This window comes from Anomalospiza imberbis, chromosome 9, assembly GCF_031753505.1.
Source record: "Anomalospiza imberbis isolate Cuckoo-Finch-1a 21T00152 chromosome 9, ASM3175350v1, whole genome shotgun sequence".
NCBI classification, from domain to species: Eukaryota; Metazoa; Chordata; class Aves; order Passeriformes; family Viduidae; genus Anomalospiza; species Anomalospiza imberbis.
Genome location: NC_089689.1, coordinates 22,373,089 through 22,396,256, shown reverse-complemented (window position 1 = coordinate 22,396,256; position 23,168 = coordinate 22,373,089). Strand labels below are relative to the sequence as shown.

General features: G+C 41.1%; 1 protein-coding gene across 9 annotated transcripts in view; it reads right to left on the bottom strand.

Moving 5' to 3' along the window:
- MAST2 (microtubule associated serine/threonine kinase 2) overlaps positions 1–23,168 on the bottom strand; it is a 187,716-nt gene that overhangs the window by 91,903 nt on the left and 72,645 nt on the right. For 5 of the 9 annotated variants that reach the window (XM_068198605.1, XM_068198606.1, XM_068198604.1 and 2 more), the window contains one exon: positions 13,807–13,838. In XM_068198605.1, the coding sequence (XP_068054706.1) occupies positions 13,807–13,838 (32 nt within the window). Of the gene's footprint in view, positions 1–5,045; positions 5,253–6,059; positions 6,093–7,208; positions 7,423–13,806; positions 13,839–23,168 lie in introns of those variants that run through there. The other 4 variants (XM_068198607.1, XM_068198613.1, XM_068198608.1 and 1 more) reach the window with 4 other exon arrangements.

Genomic DNA, 23,168 nt, shown 5'->3' with positions numbered 1-23,168 from the left:
TGAGTCAGCTCATACACAGGTGCACCAGTAGATCACAGCCTTCAAACACAATTGTATAGAAAAACCAGTTATGAACCATAACCTTATATGGTTTATAGGCAAAATGGCCAGCAAACAGTAAAGCTCTCCAACTTCTAAAGTCACAAGCACAAGCTCCCCTCTGGGAGCCTCCAATTTCCCACGTCAAACCACCAGGTTATGATTTAGAATTGGTCCCATGGAGGGCAGCCAAATGGTGAGCCTGGAAGGAGACAAGAATTCACACCTCAGGCTCCAAACCCCAGGGTTTAACTCTTCTGCTACTGCAGCTCGAGGCAGGATGCAGGGATTTTTCCTTCCTTCATGTGAAGGCATTGACATAATGCCTTCACATGAAAAAATTATATAATGCAGGCCACCATGCCTTAATAATGCCAACCATATTAAACAAACAGTTTCCCGTCAGCCCAAGACACACAAGAAGTTATCTGAGCCTGTCACGTTTTAAGTATCACCAGTGTATCCCTCCCATGTAGTTTCTTGGATGGGAAAAAGTATTCCCAAGAATAATAAACAGTACAAAGGAAAAGGAATAAGGAGAAAAAATTCCATTAAAAAATAAATTAATTCTGGGAAAGTCATTCATTCGATGTGAGATGTAGATTAGAATTCAGTTGCCAAAAGCTTACCTACTCAAAATTCATCATTTCACATTATGCATAATGATATATCCACAAAGTTGTTCTGTTTCTCATTATTCTTGAATTGCTGATCTACACTGGTTCCAAAAGTGACATTATGCCATCTTGCAGTCAACTCTGACCAATTATTTAGCACATTTAAGAAAGCAGAACCTGTACCAAATCAAGCATTAAACCAGGAGGATAACTGCAAAACCAGAACAATTTCCAAATGTCATTCAAACTGAATATAGGCCTCTTCATTAATCCTCCAGCATTTGTCAAATAGGAAATTCTAATTAAAAAAAAAAAAAAAAACCTGTATGATATCAAGTGACTTTACACTAAGCAAAATTTAGGCAAAGATAGGAAACCATCAACAACTTTTGATAAGCCTTGAGGTATTTCAAAATAAGAACAAAGAAACTTATCAAGTCTGAATTCTGAAATGTTTTTGATCTTCCTTAAAAATAAGGAACTTCTGTTTACAGCTACGGGCCTGATGTTGTAAAATATATGCAGTCTTCAAAACCCAAACCTCAGGTGATCTAGGGATGTGTGTGCCAAGAATACACCCCTACCTCCCGAGAATACAATCCCTTCCCTTGTGCTGTGGAAGGGATTTCTGCACCTGACTGAAGCAGCAGGACTGGAGTTACAGGACTCTCTCTCATCGAGGCACACCAGCAGTCCTCACACACAAGATAAAGAGCCATGGTCTAACAGGAGACCCATTCCAAGAAGGCAGATGCCCCCACCCCTACCCCTTGGTGAGGGTTTGCTGACCAGCACCCTGCAAATCTGGAAAGCCCACTGGATTCATTGCAACGGAGCAGACCTGCCCAGGACACCGCCCACCCAACCTCACTCATACACCCAAACAAGCCATAGCTCTAAATATAGGTCTCCCCTCATCCACTGCAACAGCTTGTACAAAAAAGGCTTTAAATAAAGGCAGGGCAGACCTCCAGGACATTTTCTGAATGCCTATGTATAATATATTCTTGTTACTTACCACAGTTATTGATGAAAGGCTTGTTTCCTAGAATAGGCTTTTTATGTAAATAAATTAATATATTCTTAAATTATATCACAGATGTCCATAAAATCCTAATTATATAAAACTCATAACATTGTAATTACACACTGATCAAGTAATTATGTAGTGTGCTTAAAGACTATTTTGGAGCAACATTAGGTTTCCCATTTTGTTTTACTTAAATAAGACAGCAAGGGTCTGGTCACCATCACATCTACAAATGGTGACCAGATTTTGTAGAGGCTAGGAAAAAATTCTATAAAACTATTCTGAAAAGCTATAAAAAAATTAATAGCTATTTCAAATAGACTTCATTAAAGCTAGAATTTCCAAGGGAAAACATTCCTATAAAAATAACCTCCACCATACATCCCTATAAGAACATGTTCCACAACTGGCATGAATTCATGAAATTGAAATAGCACGAGAAAATGCCCCTTGAATGATCCAGCTGATGCCAACTCTTCCCTTGGTTTGTTAGGAAATTGAAGCAAATTTCCAGTGAGACTTCACCTCAGCTGCAGCACTCAAGAGATGCCAGAAAAACAGCACCTGGACACTTTCATCCTTTTTACTACAAACAAATTAAACTGTTTCTAGAATTACTGCAAATGTCTTATATCTTACTGAGGGTGTTACACAGAATGTAACATTTTCTGGAATGGGGGTAATTGCACTCTCCTTTAATCTCACGGTTCATCACTTCCAAGTTAGAACAATCAATTCGTGACATCTCTTAAGCAACTTGAGAGCAAAAGATGCTGTAAAATCATATTTTGATTAAATTAGAGGACAAATATGGGTGCACAAAGATTTGCCAGCTCATAAAGAGGACCAGCTGTGAAACATGGCCTCATTTTCTTCTTCAGTAATTTGACTTGCCTGTTACCCCCAGAAGAGTGCAAGCCAGATCCCAAAGACAAAAATAAGAACTTGTTTAATTCTGGACATAATTCTCTTTTCTTCCTAAAGATGCATGACCTTAATTCCAACCCACATTTCCATCAACTATAGCAGTCCTATTCCACCTCTTATCAATTTGGTTTTATTGTAATCAGACCACATTTCCTTTTACTCTTTTGCAAGGTTTACATTATTTTCACTTGTTCCAAAGTTATGTATAAAATATTTTCAATCTCAATTAGATTAATTATTTCAGAAGCCATGAACTTCCATGCCATCTGTCTTGACATCAGATGCACCAACAGTTGTTCATCTGTCAACATAAAATTATCAATGGCACCACTAAATACAGGGAAGAAGGGAAAATCTGTGCAAATTCTTGCAAATGCAATATACCAAAGGTAAAAAGTGAGGAAGATTTAATGTGAAGGCACAAGTTTTTCTTGTTACATTTTCTAGCAGCTCCCTGCATAGCCATGGAAATGAATCACTGCCTGGCTAACCTGAGGTGCTAAGCTGAGCAGATCAATGACAGTGGTAACTTGCCAAGATGAACCTTTGCTCTATGCAAGCAGGAATGGCTATCACTGGCAACGTAACCAAGTAAACAAAACTACAACAAAGAAAGACAGGATAAAACAGGATCAAGAGCTGCACAGGTGAAAGCAACAATGCCAAAAATAAAAACTTATTATAGTCGACAAAAGCTCTCACACAGAACCATGTATCTGTGAATCATCAACCATTCAGTATTTAAAGAGCAGATGGCTGGAAAGTCCTCATATGTGAAAAATATTATCATCAAGGAGTCCATAGTAACAGTGGAATAAAGCTTACTATTAAGACTTTTATATTAACTGTTCTTAAAGAGTAAATTATTCACTGACCCATGTCAGAACTCTGAAAATTGAAGGTTTCTCAGAGGAAAAAAAAAAGCAGTAAGTACCAAAAAGGCTTTTGAAAATAATCAATAAACATCGGATCTCATGTCCAAAAAGAACAGTTCTCAACTGACTTTAACAATAATCTAATCTTGATATTTAATTGCCACTTACCACTCTGTTAATTAGCCCCAAGGCTAAACATCATTTAATCGAGTTTAATCACTCTTGTTTAAAGGAACATTACCCAATACCAGCCTTTAAATAATAAAAATTCATTTAAAATTGGATTGATGGCCATGACATTGAAATGTTAGGAGACTGCTCTGTAGTCGCTGCCCTTCACTTCCCCCAAGTGCTGCAAAGTGAGCACCTTATTAAGAATTGTCACCAAGTGCTGTCCATCGTGCAGGGAAAGCAGCAGATGCTGGGCAAGCCTCTCCCCATGCCATGCACAGTGAGGACAGACACATGCAACGTCCCTTTCCTCTGCTGACAACCTGATTTCCACTCAACAGATGTCATATACATTACTCTGCATTAGAGGGGCAGAAGCCTAAAATAGTTCAACTTCACATTTTCTGGTTAGTCCTACCAGAGCTGGCCAGCAAGACCAACCTCCCTCTGAAATAACATCTAGATTCAGGGGCTATTGCATTACCACCTGATGAGTAACTGAAATTTGACCAGCCACATCCACCCTGCAGCATGTGAACTTCAAAACCAGCCCTCTGGTGCTATGTTGGCTCAAGTTTTAAGTAGGTACCACTGAGCTCCAGTTTCATAACCACACATGCAAAGAGATCTGGGACTGTCCCCCTGAGAGCTGGTGACATTTCCCCTGAGTGAAGAAGCTGAAGGTTTCCACTGGGGTGGCTGATGGCTGTGCCACACAAGCACACCGATGTGCAAGAGCTAATCCTGAAGGGAAAATATATCAGTTGAGCTGTTAAGTGCTTTAATATAAACCGAGCTGGTTTGGGCTATTTTTGCTTTAGAAACTCTTGCATCCTTCACTCAAGCCTGCTAACAACAGGCTTGATTCTACTCCTTATCCTTTGTATACCCTGTGCTTGGAGGCTTCAGCCTGCCAGCCTCTGTTAGAAAGCAGAGTGGATTTCCAGGGAATAGAAGACGGTGCAGTATTTAGCACAGACCCACTACTTAGACAGGGGTTTTTAAGGACCTCCCTTTAGGCTGTTTTACTTTTAAACTGGTTTTCCTGACACCAGACATGCCTGGGAGGGCTCCTCTGCTGCACGGTACAAGCTGCACATGTGCCAACACAAGGTACCACCAGGAACAGGCATGCACACACCAGCAGACAGGTTTCCATTCCTAAATCAAATTTATCTTTTTCCCTACACAGGGCCTACACACAAACTACAAAAAGTTTGTCCCAATACGCAACATCCATTTGAACACTAAATGGCTGGAAGTTGTGAGTAGGAAGCTGTTTCCTTCTGTTAGATGTTATTCTCTTGAACTGTAAAGATGTTAAGTTCATAGATGGTTATGCCAACACCAAACTGTTAAAAATCCCTGATTGATACCTCTCCTTACCTCCACTGAAAAGGATGGCTGTAGCATGGACTAGATGGATTGCTCTGGGCTTGTGAGTTCAGGTAAAATACTAGAGGAGAAGTGACAAGTGCACAGTCGGCACTAAATGGGAATTTAAGATGCTGCAGACCTGGAGCAGATGTAGGAGAGAACATGTGCTGATGGACGTCATTTCCTCGGCAGTGGGAGAACAAAGGAGAGGAGATTCTGACAAGGTACCACAGCAGAAAAAAAAATCATGGTCAATATCACATCTTCTGTTTCAATAAAGAAAAAAGATAATTTCAAAATACAAGTTATATCTTCTAAACAAATGCAATAAACCAAGTGGTAAAAAGTCATTCCTTTCCATTATCATCCAAACCAAAATGTATTTTTCGGTCAATTTAATATCTATTCAAAGTTATTTTTCCACTACAAAAATCCTCCAATCTGGAATTATCTAAATCCTTTCTTGCAGTGGTTTCCAGGCTTTCTGGAATACGCACCATTGTCAATCTTTAATCTAAAATGTTTAATTGAGAAAAATTAACAAATTAATAATGGCAGCAAACACAGACCATTTCTATCACTGCCTTCACAATTCAGGAGCCATGGTTCCACGCCACAGCTGTGGCAATAACCAAAACACACAACTGTGAAAATATGAATGACACAAACTATTAACTAGAAAACAACATTTAGCAGTGGCAGTTGTTTTAGAGCAACAACTAATTATGCCTGAAAGCAGCACTGCAAAATGGCTTTATTCTAATTTTAGCAGTGGGGAAACTGAGGCATGAAGAGGTTTAGTGACATGTCCACAGCACATCCATGGTAGCATCAGGATTGCAGCTGAAGTTGCTGATGCCCAGCTCTGTGCTCAGCTCTGTGAACTATCCTGCTTTTGCAGGGTCAGCAGCCAAGGCACGTTTTTATTCACACAGGGCACAGAAAAGGTCTCAAAGTAGCTGCTTTTCAAAAAGCTGCAAACAGACTTGTACATAAACACAGAGCAGAGGTTCTAACACCTACTTTAGTGAACTATACACGATGAGATGTCCTTCACTAGAAATAAAGTAAAAGTTAACTTAGAATTATTGGTATTACACAGCGTGCTTATGTATTAGAATACAAATTAGTGCCACTGTATTCTTACACCTATAACTTTGATTTTTGACTGAGGGATGAAAAATATTTTTCTATTTACAATATTTAAACACAAAAGTGAGCAAAATGGAAATTTAAGGCATGCTTCAGTTTTGGTTAGAATTCACATATTTTACACTTAGCGTTCTGAAGTCAAGCATGTTTGTCCAAGTTCCTAGCTTTTAATTTCCTGATGAATCCAAATACTTATCAGTAAAGCAACCTTTTTATACTGGAAATCCTCCCCGCCAGCAATCTCTGCTTAAACAGCTGATGAGCTTTACAGTCTGCAGACAGAAAAGGTTAAGCCTGCCTCTTACCCTGCTCCTCCCTCCACTGACTACACGATAGATTCTTTTCACCTCCTCTACTTAGGAACACAGTATTAAACATACAATTTCCTTAATTTTACCTAATAGAAATAATAAATATAATTACGATCATAAATAGCAGTTTCCATTAGTAGATTTCAAAGCACTTATAAAGGAAAAGCATCTAAAAAGGAAACGCTTGTTAAAATTCCATTTGTAGAAATACATGTGACAAGGCAGCAATGTAAGCTAAGACTTCTTGCTTCAAATCTAGGAGTTTTCAAAAGCATTCTTAATTCTAGAAGACAGCAAAGGTAGCAAAGGTTTCTGAAGATTTTAGCACTGTGCCAGCTTTCTGACAGATTATTAAAAGTGCTTTTTAAATCTGAAGAATGATCAAACTAGAAAGGCAGAGTTACAAACATTTAGTTTGACTACACCAATGATTGGGACAAAATTTAACCACAATGTATCCCAGTTAAAAACATTGAAACATTGCTGCTTTTTTTTTTTTCTATACTTCATGGTTAATACTCCACAAAAGTAAAATGCTAAAGCTTCCAAAACAAAATTTCACGTACAGCCAAATAAGCATGACAAATAAGAAAGTTCTAACAAATCAAAGCAATGTCTACTGGCCACAGAAAATTCTGGCCGGTTTTTCTTCTTCATAGCTTCAATTTGAAATGATTAAGTGCAATTTATTTTTCACAACAGTCCTTACTGGATCCGCAGAGATGGGGCTCCAAGCCTCTGTTTCCTCCGCTTCATCATTGTGCTGCTACACTGATATGCCTCGTCCCAGCATAAGAGGCTTAGGGCTGGGAAGGAGAGGCCACTGTTATCACTCCAACGCAGAGCACAGAACAATCAGTGCAATCCCGAGCTCTTCATACACCCCCAGCGCCACAGAGACCTCGGGAGTTCAGTAATGGTGCAGATTAATCACACCGCTCATGTCAAACACCTAATTGTTTATAAAAAAAAAATCAGATTAAAAAATCTTCTGCGAGCCTATTCACAGCACCCGGCGAAAGGAAGCGGAGCCCAGCAGAAGGAGAGGAAGGTGCCCAGGACACAGAGGGGCCATCTGACCTGTCACACCGCCAGCAACACGCTCCTGCCACGCTCCGGCCGAGCCGCCGCAGAGCAGAGCAGGGCAGGGCAGCCACCTGATTTAGCAGCTCCTGGGCTGCCAGGGGCAGCAGCAGCCTTCTGCAGGGTTCAGGGAGCAGCCTGGAAAGCCGCAGGGCGATGGGCAGCGGCAGCGCTCGCTCCCGAAGCCCGGCAGAGCCCTCAGCGGGCGCGGGGAGCAGCTGCGCCCGGCCGCGGGACACGGGAACCAGCCCCCGTTCGGAAATCAATCCCCTCAACCGCACCCGCGACTTGCAGCTTAAAACACCCTCCCGAAACTCCCGAGCTGTGTTCCAGACAGACACTTTACGGATTCCAGCACCGAGAACAGAGCAGCAGCGCTCGCAGCAGCCCGGGGAGCCGGGGTCCGCAGGGGAGGAAGGGGGAACACCTTCACTAGGAGGAAATGTTCCCTTGACACTTCTGCTTGCAAACGCTGACTTCAGTCAGCTCAAAATCAATTTCGTGCTAATAACAAAACTGCCCAAAATGATGTCCAACATTTTTAAAACATGTATTTGTAAGAATGTTCCTTTCCTCAAAAAAGTTTACACACACACACACACACACACTCACATATATATATATATATATATATATATATATATATATATATATATATATATATGTTTGATAGGCTTTAGAATGCTAAAGGCTCTATTTAGGCTGCTATTCACAAGTACTCATCAACCAAGTCAAATTCCAGGTGACAACTCTGATCTTCAGACCTTCCCATGATTCTGATCGCAGCCCCACACTACAAAATCCCAATCTCTCAGCTATATTGGAAAACAGAGTGCCAGGCTGAGGAGGAAGGGCCAGGATGGCTGTTCCTCACACAACCAAAGCCCCTGCCCCCACACTGTGCCTCTGGAGTCAGACAACACAGCAAGCAAAAAAAAGTACAAATTTGGTATGCTACAAATAATTCTATTGTACTTATTAAATGAGAGCCTGGATTAAGTAGTGGAAACTTGACAATAAAAACTGCGCAAAATACTTTTTCCACTTTTAAATCCTTGATGAAAACCTCCATAAATTCTTTGTCTCTGAGATTACAGTCCATACATAACACTAAAATACTCCTTATTCACCAAATCACTTCTTTTAAAGAAACAATGCTTTCAAATAGTTTTTAAAGTCTAATACAGGAACAGCAGCAGTGCTATGGAGCCCCACAAGAATAATTCGGCACGTTCCACCTCCAGAACCAGCCCCATGGATCAGCTTAAGAGCAGCAGGTTATTTTTGACCTACTGCTTGTGAGCTGCTTCTACGTGCTCAGAGAAGGATGGGGTGGTCAGAAGAGTGAGCCTCTTTCTCTTCCCATCTATATAAAGCACCACAAGCAGAATGCATTGACTGGAGGCATTATTTCTTACTTTATTTCTACATCCAAATCAGAACAGAGTGCAAAAGCAGCAAAATTCCCTACTCCTTTTCAGAACCATTTTTCATCTGCTTCCTGCACTTTGGCTTTCCCACTCTTGGGACAATGGCACTTGTTCTTGGCAGGGAAACGGCATCGATCCATCACCAGCAGAAACACTCACCCACCAAGACGAGCAGAAACTGAATTATATACTCCATTTTTCTGCAGATACAGAGGAAATTCCCACAGCACCTGAGCATGGCAGCACGAAGACATAAAGCACTAAAGGCCAGAAATTTTCTTTCCTGCCATCAAACTTATTGTTTCAAAGGTCTAAACATTGAAAAGAATACAAGTAGTTTAGCACATCACCCCAGAGAAATTCCTTGCTGTGTTTGTGTGTTATTTTACTGTCAAGAAGCTGGGGGCAAGTTAACAAATTATGATGAAGACTTGTTTAATGAAACCCCCTCAGAAATGTCTAGGGCAGCAGCAACTAAGAATCTTCAGAGGTTTAAAGTAGAATGGTAGTGCAGAGAAGGAGGGAGGGAATGGGAGAAAACAAGTCCCACAGGGGACATAAACCGCCTTAAAAAGTGATTAGAAGGAATAAAGACCACCATAAAAGGCTTGCACACATCTTCAGCGAACAGTTTTATGTTCCTTACCATATTTCAGAGATAGACATAAAAACTTCAGATAAATACTACTCTTTACCAGCACCAATCACCATCAGAACAACAATGTGTAATATTTGGTTCATATAAATGTGTATTTTTACTGGATATATTCTGAATTAAAACTATTTTTTTCATGTTTCTTATGCCTCCATTTTCTTTTGCCATTTGTATACAGCCTTTTAAATTATATTTGATACAGATGGTTGATAGCAGGAAATAATTAACAAAAAAAAACTTACAGCTGAAGTTAGAAACTGGTTTAGCAAATATAGTTTGCTGAGGAAATTACTCTTTTCAAATTTGGATATAATATGAGAAAGCTGTGTTTTCTTTTTAGAAAATTTTACATTTAGATAGCACAAAAATTACAGCAACCCACACTATGAATCCTGCCTTAGAAACCATGAGGATTTAAAATATAAACCCACATTTTTCATTAAAAAGTCTGAACAGGTCAGTAAGGTTCATGGTATACAGAACTGAATTTATAATTAATTTATTATTATTGGGGTACTGAACAAGAAACCAGATGGCTCAAGGGCAACCCCAACTGGATTTAGTGACTACTGCTCAGCCAAGGAGGCAAGCAGAAGCAATAGCGAGCCCCAGGCTGGTGCTGGGCATCCTGCAGCCACGATGAAATGCAGTTTGCAGCCTGATCTTCTGGGTGCTGAACTGCTCTCAGACACATGAACACACAGAGGTGCTTCAGCACGGGACGCTCCTGCTGCAAAGTCCCCACCTTTGTTCTTTCAAGCCTGGAACATCTCTGCTGCGATTCACGTGCAGGTGCACATCAAAACCATGTGAAACTGCAGCCAACAACACAAAAACCAATTTCTGTACAGAGAACAGAACAGGAAAATGGCTGAAAATAATTAAACCACTTCGACTAATAGGCTGGAGATCAAAGTTTGAGTCTATCACGCCACATTCACTATTTGAAACTAAAGAAAATATTCATGAATGGTAATTATTTATTTTGTGAACAAAGCATGGGGAAAAACATAACCAATACATTTATATGCATAATTCATTAAAGGAAAACTTTGAACTCTGATTATTGAACCACACCAGAGACAAAATATAACTACTTATTCCTGTTCTCTAACTATTCAGTCTCTTAGCAGCCTACAACTCAGCTGAATATCATCTCCTTTAGTGCATTAAACATAACCCCCCATAGAAACACAAACACTTTAGGCACATTAACAACAAAATGGTATCTAAATTATCAGACATTTCTCTTAATGTCACCCTGCATACAATTCCCTCATCTGTTTTACATGTCTGCTCACTCTGTGTTGATTATTTCAAAATTAGGATTGCAAGATTACCCAAGTGCAAAGCCATCCTTTACAGTGTGTTTCCTTTTGCTAATATGGAAATAGTCATCAACACTCATCAACAGACTTCACAGGCTCCATCCCACCATTCATTCTCTTCAGCTCCCACCCAAAAGTTTCTTTAGGTGACAAAATTTCTCATGTCCTCCTGACAAAAACAGCGAGATATGTAACTCCACTCCTTTTCCTTTGCACAAATAAGCACAGCAACTCTTGTTGTCCCTGCTTATAATCAGTTACTGCAATAAAATAAAGATTACTCATACCAGCCCAGGAAATATGAAGTATTGAGAGTCACACAAAGAGAAAGTTAGAAGCATTGTCAGGAATAGCTCATCCTTTTTCATTCAGCAATGACAAATACCCGAGCTGATCTGCAGGCTAAAGCCTTTCTAACTCAACAATCCAGCAAAGCAATCACCAAACCAGCCAGCAGTAGTAGATTTTTTACAGAAGTAAGTGCACCCCAACCTCCAGATTAGCACACAAAAAAAAAAAAAAAAGCTGAGTGGCTGATTTTTGTATATACTTCAATGGCTACTGAACTGCTACAAAGGCTGGAGTTTGTGCAGAAAATGGATGTACCTCTGGAGGGTTTCTGGCTCCAAGCCAGGTACTTCATCCTCCTGTTCATCCCTGCTTCTGCTTCTGTCAGTGAACAAAAGCCAGTGACTGACAGTCAATGAATCAGGACATGGCTACAACCACAACTATCCCTGCTCATCAGCCATAGCACAACAGCAGCTTCTCAGAATAAATTTTATTTTCAGAATTTATTTTTACTTATGAGGTTCACAGTTAAGTTGATTTCAGCAGAGGAAAAGCCTCCAGAAGAACTGAAAGCTGCCTACAGTTAAAATGCCACTCTTTTTGACAGAATGGTCGAACAAATTTATACATAGTAAACGTATATTTTTACCTTATATTACATGCATATATCATAATTATCCCCTTGATATAAATTACTCTAATTTCTACTTAAAAAACAAAGAGGATTTTTTAAATCAAGTAACTCTGATATTGGGATATGCAAAATCAGGCAGATCAACTCCACAAGAGCCTTTTCAGTGAGCCTGTACATTTCATAGTACAGCATCAGCACAGGTCTACATCAGCCACAACGCATACTGACTTCATGAACAGTTAAAACTTCTCAAAACAACAAGACATCATTTGGTTCTGGACTACACTTGGTACTTGACTTGACTATAGAATCTGTAATTCCAGAAACTACAATCAAATAATCAGCTAGACAACGCAGGTAACTAAGACATTTCAATTCTTCATAGATTTTTAGTCTCACTAATAGCTGCAACCTTGTGCTTAAAATTTATGGCCTGGATCTTCTCGGCACAGGTTGCTAAATTACTTCACATAGTGACAGCTTAAAAGGCACTCACTCGTGGAAGAAAACTGAAGTGAAGTAATGAAAATTGCAGGAGTTAAGTAATACAGAAATAAAATATTCAGTCACTTGGTTTAGTTACCAGTAACTAAAACATTACACATCTGAAGCACTTCATTTGTATTACAGATAGTTCAAATGAAAATACGTAAGTAGCCTTGTGTCATACCCACCTCCATGCTGGAATGAGCTGGAATATCTCTGGCATCCTCAATATCAATTCCAAAAGTTTTGTGCAAAAATTATATTCAACAAAAAACTTACTGGTAACTCACTGCTCCACTATTTGATCAAAGAACCTTCATAATCTTCAAATTATGATCACCACCTGTCTTAGAAATCTCTCAAATCTCGTTAAGCCAGCCTTTGAGGGATACTGGTTTAAAAAAACCCAAAACCAGTCAGTGCTTCATGTTCTTTAAATAACTCCCTGACTGGTTTATCATTGTCATATGAACTAAACAAAAAGGTCTGGTCATGCCCCACTTTTAAAAAGAGACCTTTTGATCCTCTGTATTGTTCAGCCCTGAATCACTAGCTCTACACAGCATTTTCCAAACACTGTTTTTTATACAAAGGGGATAGCTTACATTGAAAGACTGAAAATCATTTCTCATTAGAACCAGAAACCTGAGGAAGAAAGGTTATAAGCTTTTGTGTGCCTCATGTCTGTAGTCCACAAGCTTTGGGAAACAATTTTAAATCATAATGCAATAGCAGGCAGTACAAAAGCTTTCTCTTTTATATAATGCAATCAATAATGCAATTTCTTCCACCATAAATCTGTAAGCATAGCAGAAGCTAAGCTCTTATAATACCATTGAAACACCAAGTTAGTTTGCTAAAATTCTTTAAGCATCATAATGCATTAAAAAAAATTGCTGTTTGTTCAAATGACAGTTTTAAAAGCCTACTTTTCCTGACATATCTTTATTGAGAGACCTCTATCAGGCTGTCTGCTCCACAAACACCTGACCTGTGTGGCCCAGGAGCTGTGTGCTTAGACTTCTGTCAACAGACTGTTTGAAGAGCAGTGATCAGAGCTGTCCATATTGCATAAATAATCAGTGACTCCTCTGGAGTCGCTGCAGCCACGTCGGAGTGGCAGCGCTCAACACCGCAGCCACTTTGGTATCAGGATCAGCTCAAGCTGGTAATTAGAAGTAAGCTTATACTACCACTGCTTTTCCTGCTACACTTAAGGAAATGAATAGAGGTTTCAGTCTCACAGAAATCCAAGCTAGCTGTTTCCAAGCCCATGACAGATTCTTGAAAATGTTTAACAGACAAAACAGAGCATCTGCCTATTTAAATTACTTCCACAACTGAACAGCTATATATGTTCAAAACAAACCAAGGGATGAATAAAGAATAATTATACTTACAAGCTTCCTCTTCTGGGGAGACTGAGCTCTTTCTGTAAAAAAAAAAAAAAAATGAAAACCTTGCGTTAATTTTACTTTTTATTATATATTACCGATTTATTTATCAATAAATGACTGAGATGGAATGAATAAAGAGCTGGCCATTTCCCAGCGCATGCTCAGTGTGGAACTGCACAGCTCTGCTGCTGCACATTCACAATGCACACAGTCTAGGGTATGAAAGTTGCTCATTTTGCCCAAACAATCATTGCCTTTGGAGTTAAAAATCATAAGTACTCAACAGACCAAACATAACTTTGAAATTCAAGCCTGAGCAAAGATAAGGCAGTAATTAATTCTGTCCTACATACCTCATCAGCATCAGACTGAACCACTTCCAGAAGTGTGGAACGTGGTGTGCCTGCAGCTGCTGCAGTATGGTCTCACACTCTCACCAAAAGGAAGAATTAATGCCATAGAGTGGATTTGGGGGGTGATTTGGGCTTTTTTTTTTTAGACATACACATTAGTTGTACTATGTATTATCAAAAAAAAATTCGAGACCAAACACAGTTTCCACTTCTCAGCAGCATTTTGCATTTCAGCAGCACAAGCAAAGGCAGACGGGGGATTTTGCGGGTTTTATTGCAGTCGAGAGCCCGGGGGCATCCGCAGGCGCCGGCACTGCTGGACGCGGCGCATCCCCCGGCACTGCCCACCCCCAGCACTGTCCCCCAGCACTGTCCCCCCCAGCACTGTCCCCTCCCAGCACTGTCCCTCCCAGCACTGTCCCCCCCAGCACTGTCCCCTCCCAGCACTGTCCCCCGGCACTGTCCCCTCCCAGCACTGTCCCCTCCCGGCACTGTCCCCTCCCAGCACTGTCCCCTCCCAGCACTGTCCCCCAGCACTGTCCCCAGCACTGTCCCCTCCCAGCACTGTCCCCCAGCACTGTCCCCTCCCAGCACTGTCCCCTCCCGGCACTGTCCCCTCCCAGCACTGTCCCCTCCCAGCACTGTCCCCCAGCACTGTCCCCCCCAGCACTGTCCCCCGGCACTGTCCCCTCCAGCACTGTCCCCCAGCACTGTCCCCTCCCAGCACTGTCCCCCAGCACTGTCCCCTCCAGCACTGTCCCCCAGCACTGTCCCCTCCCAGCACTGTCCCCCAGCACTGTCCCCCAGCACTGTCCCTCCCAGCACTGTCCCCCCCAGCACTGTCCCCCAGCACTGTCCCCCCCAGCACTGTCCCCTCCCAGCACTGTCCCCCCCAGCACTGTCCCCCAGCACTGTCCCTCCCAGCACTGTCCCCCCCAGCACTGTCCCCTCCCAGCACTGTCCCCCCCAGCACTGTCCCCCCCAGCACTGTCCCCTCCCAGCACTGTCCCCCCCAGCACTGTCCCCCCCAGCACTGTCCCCCCCAGCACTGTCCCCCAGCACTGTCCCCCAGCACTGTCCCCCCCAGCACTGTCCCCTCCCAGCACTGTCCCCCCCCAGCACTGTCCCCCGGCACTGTCCCCTCCCAGCACTGTCCCCCAGCACTGTCCCCTCCCAGCACTGTCCCCCAGCACTGTCCCCCAGCACTGTCCCCTCCCAGCACTGTCCCCCAGCACTGTCCCCCAGCACTGTCCCCCAGCACTGTCCCCTCCAGCACTGTCCCCCGGCACTGTCCCCCAGCACTGTCCCCCCCAGCACTGTCCCCCAGCACTGTCCCCCCCAGCACTGTCCCCCAGCACTGTCCCCTCCAGCACTGTCCCCCCCCAGCACTGTCCCCTCCAGCACTGTCCCCCGGCACTGTCCCCCAGCACTGTCCCCCAGCACTGTCCCCCCCAGCACTGTCCCCCCCAGCATTGTCCCCCCCGGCTCCGCCATCCCCGGCCCCGCCCGGCCGCGGGGCTGCGCTCCCGCCGGACACCGCCAGGTGGCAGCCGCGGCCGCCGCCCCGGCCCCCGCTGCTGGGGCTTTTCTCCTTAAGGCACGGGCACGGGCACGGCTCATCCCCGGCTGCTCCGCCTCGGCTGCGCCCAGCAAGCAGCAGCACAGCCAACACCAACCCGACATCCCCGACATCTACGGGATGTGTTTCTCATCCCCTCTCAGAAAAAAAAAAAAAAAATCAGTGTTTTCCTTGAATATTGAAAAAAAAAATTCAATAGGAAAAAAATCAAATCCGTAACATTGGTAAGGTAATCTCTGTTCCATCTTTAGCTACAGTGTTTGTGCTGACTGACCTGACTGACAATGCTATTGACAGGCAGTGACTGGTCTGATCAGTAATACGTGGGATTCGGCTTGAAGTTTTTCAAAGATACCAAAAAGTTACAGCAACTAATAACAAATAAATAAATTAATTAAATAAACTCTTACATGCCATTATTCTTTTTAAGTATTAGTTCTCCATAATTTGAAATTTCATTACAGTTTAACAGTACCAAGCAAATTCCATGTGTGAATTATCTCAAGGCTGACAGCTCACAGCATCGAGAAATAAATTCCTGTCATCAGACAAACTTGTCAAGATCTAATCAAAACACTTCAAGTGCCTAAGATAATAAATCATTAGCATCTATAACAGGTTGTGCGGTTTATATTCTACAAAAGGTACTTCTTCCACTCTCATTTGTAAGAAAGAATTAGTTTCCAACTGTGAAACCTGTGTAAGCAAGGACAGTTTTTGCTGCTGCAAATTAATAAAAAAACAGGTAAAATATAGATATTATATGTTATTCTGCCTCTGTGGATAGTGTGTTACTTAGACATGTACACATATCTTTTCATCATATGAGCAGCTGTATTTAATTTATGCTTTTTAAAGAAGATGGCACCTCTTGGCAGAAGGTACTTTTTCTATTCAGATGACATATTTCTGTTGATTCCAACACAGTAAGCCCCAGAAATTTTTAGAATGTATGTATAAAGCTCTGGAATTTCATAGTACTGGATGAAAAAGCAAAACAGTGACCTTTAAATCTCTCTAGCTACCTTCTAGTTTTTGAACTACTAGGGTTCATTTTTACAAGCTTTGCTCCAGTCATTAGAGCTGAAAAGTCATTTAAAGAGAGAACACTCCCTTGCAGCAGCACAGCTCTGGTAATTGTGACTTGTAATTACCAGACATACATCACAAGAAACATGGTCCAGGAACAGGAATGGACAAATCCTTTCCTTTACAGAATGCTTGCTTTACTCAAACAATATGACATTTAATACTTCCTACAATGTAGGTAATTCAGGATAAAATGCATGCTAGCATAGGAGGAGGACTGCCTGGGGCTTTGTTCCTGAAAGCATCCCTTGGAAACTGAGTTTCCAAACAAGGAAGGAACAAAGTCCTAGCAGATGACATCTCAATGCAATTGAAATATTATCCTATCCATGTAGGAATTGTCTTCATTCTGCTCCGCCACCTTGACAAACACAGTGCAGCTGTGGAATCAATAGGCAGTAGTTCACATTTAATACCACTGTGGTCTTGACAACAAAGAGCACAATCAAAACAATCAATTTTTATACCTGTTGTTCCACTATGCCTCAGTTCAAGTTAGTCTTAAAATCCCCTTCACAAACCCTAACAGGCACACAGCCCACCACGACCTGGCCTCTGCAGCACTTTCCCTGTCCTCTGGAGAAATGACAATGCACTCTCCCAGCTCTCTGCCCTTCTCTGCCTCTCCAGAGCTGGTAACAACCCCTATAATCCCCCCAAACAGGCCATGAATGGTGGGACCAAGGCAAAAGCACCAGAGCTGGACATTACACAACCATGAGCAGCATAATTATGAGATTTGCTTTTCCCAAATCACCAGGGAGTTTGTGTGAGAAGTTACATCCCAGAGAGAAAATGCCTGGAGATGGAAGGAAGGAGGGAGCAGACTGCAGACAACTGCTGAACTATTTTCTGTTTGAGGATGCCCACTGCCAGAGAACACTGCAGATCTCCAGGGGATCAAGGGGACAATGAAAATGCCTCCCAGAGATGGGGACACGCTCATGGGGTTGAGACTCAGCTGGGTGTAAAGACAGCTCAACACTTCCATGTGTGCAATGGGACCAACTGAGGGTTTGTATCTTATAATGACAGGGTGATTTCAAACGTATGAAGTAGTACTACAAAAACAGTGATTCTTAATAATGAAAAATGTAAGGGAAAAGTCCAACAGCATTCCACAAGCATCCTATAAAGGCTAAAGTCTACTCAGAATCATATATAGTATCATTCATAGTAGAGATTAAATGTCTTAGTTAGTAAATTATGAGGTAGGTGGTATGATTTAACTGGTTTCCACTCACACACAAAGGAGTTTGGCATTACATGTCCATGAATCCAAAAAAATAAATCACATTTTAAGAGGTGAGATAACTAATAAAAGAGTGCTGAGCTGTGACTACTTGGTCTGAAACACTATTTAAAGGGTGCAGCTGTAATCCTTTCAATATGCTAGTTTATCCTGAAGGACATTTTTCATTAAAGATCACCCTTCTGATGAGAACAACACAGGAACCTGCAAGATTCCAAACTGCCCCTTCCACCAGCACATCTGCCTCCCTGAGCACTTGTGCTGCCAGTAGCTATATTTATATTACCATTATTACTCCAGCCAGCCTCCATGCCACCTGCTCTCTAGGTCAACAATATAAGCCTCAAAACAGAGGCTTACATTTATATTTGATTTATATGGAGTGCTAAATAGCATAAGAATGTTATAAAATATTGGTGCATATTATTCACAAAGAACTTTCAGAAGTGGAAATAAAGAACTACTTTCACAGATCCTAAAAAATAAGGAGTGTATTAAATCTTGCAGTACCCAAATGACAAGAACAGACTGTTCTGAAAGTTAATTTTTTGTACCAGTTCCACATTTCAAGGCATAATTATTAAACATGCAACTTGATCTCTACAAGACAAAAGAAGAAGATTTTCAGATGAGCAGTTAAAAAGGAACCTTGGGAAAGAAATTCAGCATCACAGAATTTATAAAAAGCTGATTCAAATATCTGCCTTCAAAAGAGTTCCTTATATTTCCTTTTATCTTAAGTTCATCACCTCAATCATGAGGCTATAAAATCAGTTGGACATCATATCATGCTACAGAAGAGGTTTCACAATAAGACTAGATCTTCATTTTACAGGCAGCAAGGAGGCTAAAAGAGAAAAAATACCAGTCATTTGAAAGATCATTTTTCTGTTTGCAAAATACATTGTTTAGTACATAGATACTGAAAAATTTATTCAGTTGTGGTTTTTTATATACAGAAACTGCATCTGAAAACAGGAATGTTTCAGGCAGCAGGAAGAGTGCTGGCTTTTTGCATAGGTGTGTGTGTGCACACAATATGGAGAGGAAATAAAGTCTGGAAATCTATTTGTTCACTGACCTACAATACAACCCACATCGTTCCAGCAGATACGTTATGTTATAAAAGTGTGAAAAAACAGGAACCCATCACTCAAATTTGTCACTTTCTCTCAGTCTCGTAATTTGTCCTTGAATATGTATCTGCACATATGGCACAGACCCACAGGCAAAGTTGGATGCTGGAGCCTGCACTGATGGCAGCTTAAATGGAGTCCTTGCAAATTAAAATGAGAACCATCGCCACACAGGATGTTCCATATTTTTGCCAGAGCAGACAGCATGATTCCTGAGATTGCTTTTGACCTTGGCTCCCTTGCAAGGTACTCACTATCATACCAGTTGGGACAATAGACAAATATTTTTACAGCTATAAGAGTAAATACATTTCAGTTAATAAGTTAATATTTCACAGATGATGAAATTCCACTGACAGTCAGTGACCTGGTACCATGCACTCTTGTTTTAATTTTTTTTCCTTTGCTGAATATGTTTGCTTTAGGGTATACTACCAACCAGCAGGGGATTAATTAAATCTTCTTCTATACATAACCATTTGCATTACAGAAATGATATAATGAAGGCTGGAATCTCCAATTCTGATGGAAAGTACAACCTGGCCATGCAAGGACAAACTGTAATCCATCCATCAGATTAACAGGAAGGAATTTTTCATGGTGATTAAGAAAAAAAAAAAAGCCCCATGCTAAGCTTTTCTTTCTCCTATCAGAATCTGTCAGGAAAAATAATTTCCTTCTTTTCACCATATCACTGTAAATGGTTATTAAAAACAGCACTTCTCAATTTCTCTGTCTAGAAATGATTACATCTGAACTTGTTCCCCAAACTCATCAGTAAAGAATTTTAAACAGCAACACTGAAAGCGTATCTGTACTGAAGGTCAGATGAACCTATGGAATATGCTGCAGATATTTTCTATAATTTACTGACTTTTCAGAAACTAAATTCAGAATCATACTGTTAGATCATCTGCTTAGCTACAGAGATACTTAAAATACAGAAAACGAATACCCAGCCTCTTGCCAATACCATTCAAAATATTCAGAGGACATGGATTTAATTCCCAGACCTTTCTCCACACTCTACTGAATTTATGTCTGCCATCACACAAATTCTAAAATGCCATGGATAGCTTAGTCCCAGGGCATCCCCCCATATTCCCAGTGCCACCCAAACTGCCTGGAACCACTCTTTCCTAAGAAATCTCACCTTCACAGTGGCAAAGTGCCACAGCCTTCAGAAAAATGTGTGTGAGACCAGAATAGTCAATAGTGTACCTTTTCACCCAGTGCTACCTTAACCATACTACAAGTTCAAAGCAAAATAAAGTTATTGTTTTGATTCATTTTCTACCTCAGCAGAAGGTGCATGACAATAAAAATACCATTTGCAACTATTCCAACATATAAAACTAAATGGGGAAAAAACCCTCAGATGTTTAGCTAACAGGCGGCCCTATTTCTCTAAATATTCAGTGTATATCAATCTTTCGACCCACAGGTCATGAATCAGCCAATGATGCATTTCATGCTTTTGGATCTTCCAGCCTTTCTTTTCTCTTCAGCTTAGAAATCCCTTACTAGTCAGCAAAATAAAAAGCCTTTGGATTTCTTTCAAATTAGAGTTACTGCAGAAGGAAATAAAGCTAAAAGCCCTTTAAACTTCAAGCAAAATTCTCAAACACAGCAAATTATTTTCCCTCCCCCGCTACCCCTTCTGAATGGGCAACAGAAACTTATTCTTTGGTAAGCAAAGCTAAGGATCCAGGTCACATCTGTGCATTAACCTGTCAAGAATATATGTGACCAGAAGCTTCCCACTAACCCTTCATATCACTTAACCTAAGGGCTTTCCATAAGATTATGGATTTTGACTACTTGACCTAAAATAATTGAATACATCTCAAAACAGGCAAGAATTCACACTTTCCTCAGAGTATTTTCAGTGCCCACTCCCATGTGTGTATATGTGTATATATATATATATATATATATATATATATATATATATGTGTGTGTGTGTGTGTGTGTGTGTGTGTGTGTGTGTGTATTTTAGTAAGCTGGAGTGTCAGCTCCATATTTTGTACATTACATCATGTTTTCCAGCCCAAAATACAACATTACACAGTGCACTTCATGGGCCACTGCTCATGGCAACAAACGGGACTGAAACCACATGTCATGGCTTGGACTGGCAAATGAGAATAAAAACAATGGATGCAAAGCACATTCCCAAGGGATGAAGGGACCAGCCCCAGGAAAAGCCACAGCTTTTCCACAGCTGCCACAGCTCAGCGGGCACCCGCAGCCCAGGGCACGGTGGCACCCACACATCCCTCACCAGCCGGAGCCACGAGTGACTCGCAGTCCTCCAGCTCCCATTTCCTCCACAGGATTCATCCCTATCTCTGTTTCTCAGGACCAGGAACACAGGGTCACTCTGATTTCATGCCCTCAGTCAAGCAGAAGTCTCTTTCTTCCCATAACAAAGACAATTCCTAATTTTATATTTGATCCCAAACTTTTCAGCTGTGGTTAAACAAAGAATGGCTTCTGAAAGTTAAGACAACCTCTAAGAACCCTGGTCACAATAACAGGGGTACAGTAACTCAGCTGTTCAATCCTTAGACATCAGCAAACTAATTCACTATTAACTTGACTGTTTTCCTCAAGTCTAAAACAATAAAACCAACCACAGAAGCAGCGCTCTTCAAGTACACTTGCCAAACTTACGTTTAAATGCTACAGAGCACATAAGAGACAATGTTTTTAAGGTGCAATTTCACTAGCAGGAAAAAGTAAATTTAAATACTACCGCTTGAATTTTGCAACCCAGAGTCCTAGATGTGGTGCAGAAGCATAGAAAAAAACAGCAGAGCAAAAGAAAAACTATGAATTTACTCTCCTAACAGACAATCCATAAATTGCAACAGCAGTAGCTCCAGAAGACCATTATGGTAACTTATTCCCCCAAATTAAACAATAGCAGCAACCCAAAATGTGTGTGTGTAGCAACAAAATAAAAAGCAAGGCACATGGTAGTCCTCTCTAAATAAAAGTTTATTCTTCCAAACCTGAGAAATAACACCAGTAATAAATGCTCCAAATCTTCCTTATGTATTTTTGCACAAATTAGCCTAAAAGCAATAGTGAGAGTAATAAAGCACACAGCTCAGACAGCTCATTAATCTTTCTCATTACTTAATTCTAGTTTTATAAGGCCATGAAGCAGATTCCTGATGTGTGAAAGAGCCTGCCCAGCACTGAACACTCATCCCAAATAATGGGAACAACTGTTCAAAATTCTCTTTCATTTTTGCCAGACAGCACCAGTTTCAGAAATTTAAGTCAAAAGGTCACGTTCTGCAAAATTTTAGAAAATTCAGGGAAGAGTCTCATCTCGGAGCCGTTCGGGACTGCAGCTGTAATGCTATTGTTAGAAACCGCTCTTAAAATGACTCTGTCTTGACTTGCATCAAAAATTCCTTCAAGACTGGGCATGCAATGGTCACAAGGAAACAGTCACAGCTGCTAAAAATGCCAAGAGCATTACAAATAAACAAATCCAGTTTTATTCTCTGCTTTGTAGGCTCATACTAATATTAATCTATGATTAAATCAGTTGATATTTCTACTATACACAGATCTACTCCTTAAAAGGTTGTTTTAAACAAATTAACAGTCATCAAGACTCCCTGACAACAAATCTGATTCTTAAAACTCTTTAAATATCCCTTAAAACTGAATAACCAAGCCCAACAAAAGGATTTCACAAGAACCTTTCTGGTTTATCCTACAGAAATCTATATAAAACAATGAGCATCTCATGAAAACTCCAAGCCTGGCTCATCAGCTCATATCCATTCAGTGCACTGTTAACACAGACCAGAAATTAAATTTGGTGGTAGCTTTTGAGAGGCATTCCCCATGGCTCCAATTGCTTTGTCAATGTTAGGCCAAGACTTGTGACATCAACAGAATTTTATCGTTACAATTGTCTATCTCTCAATTAA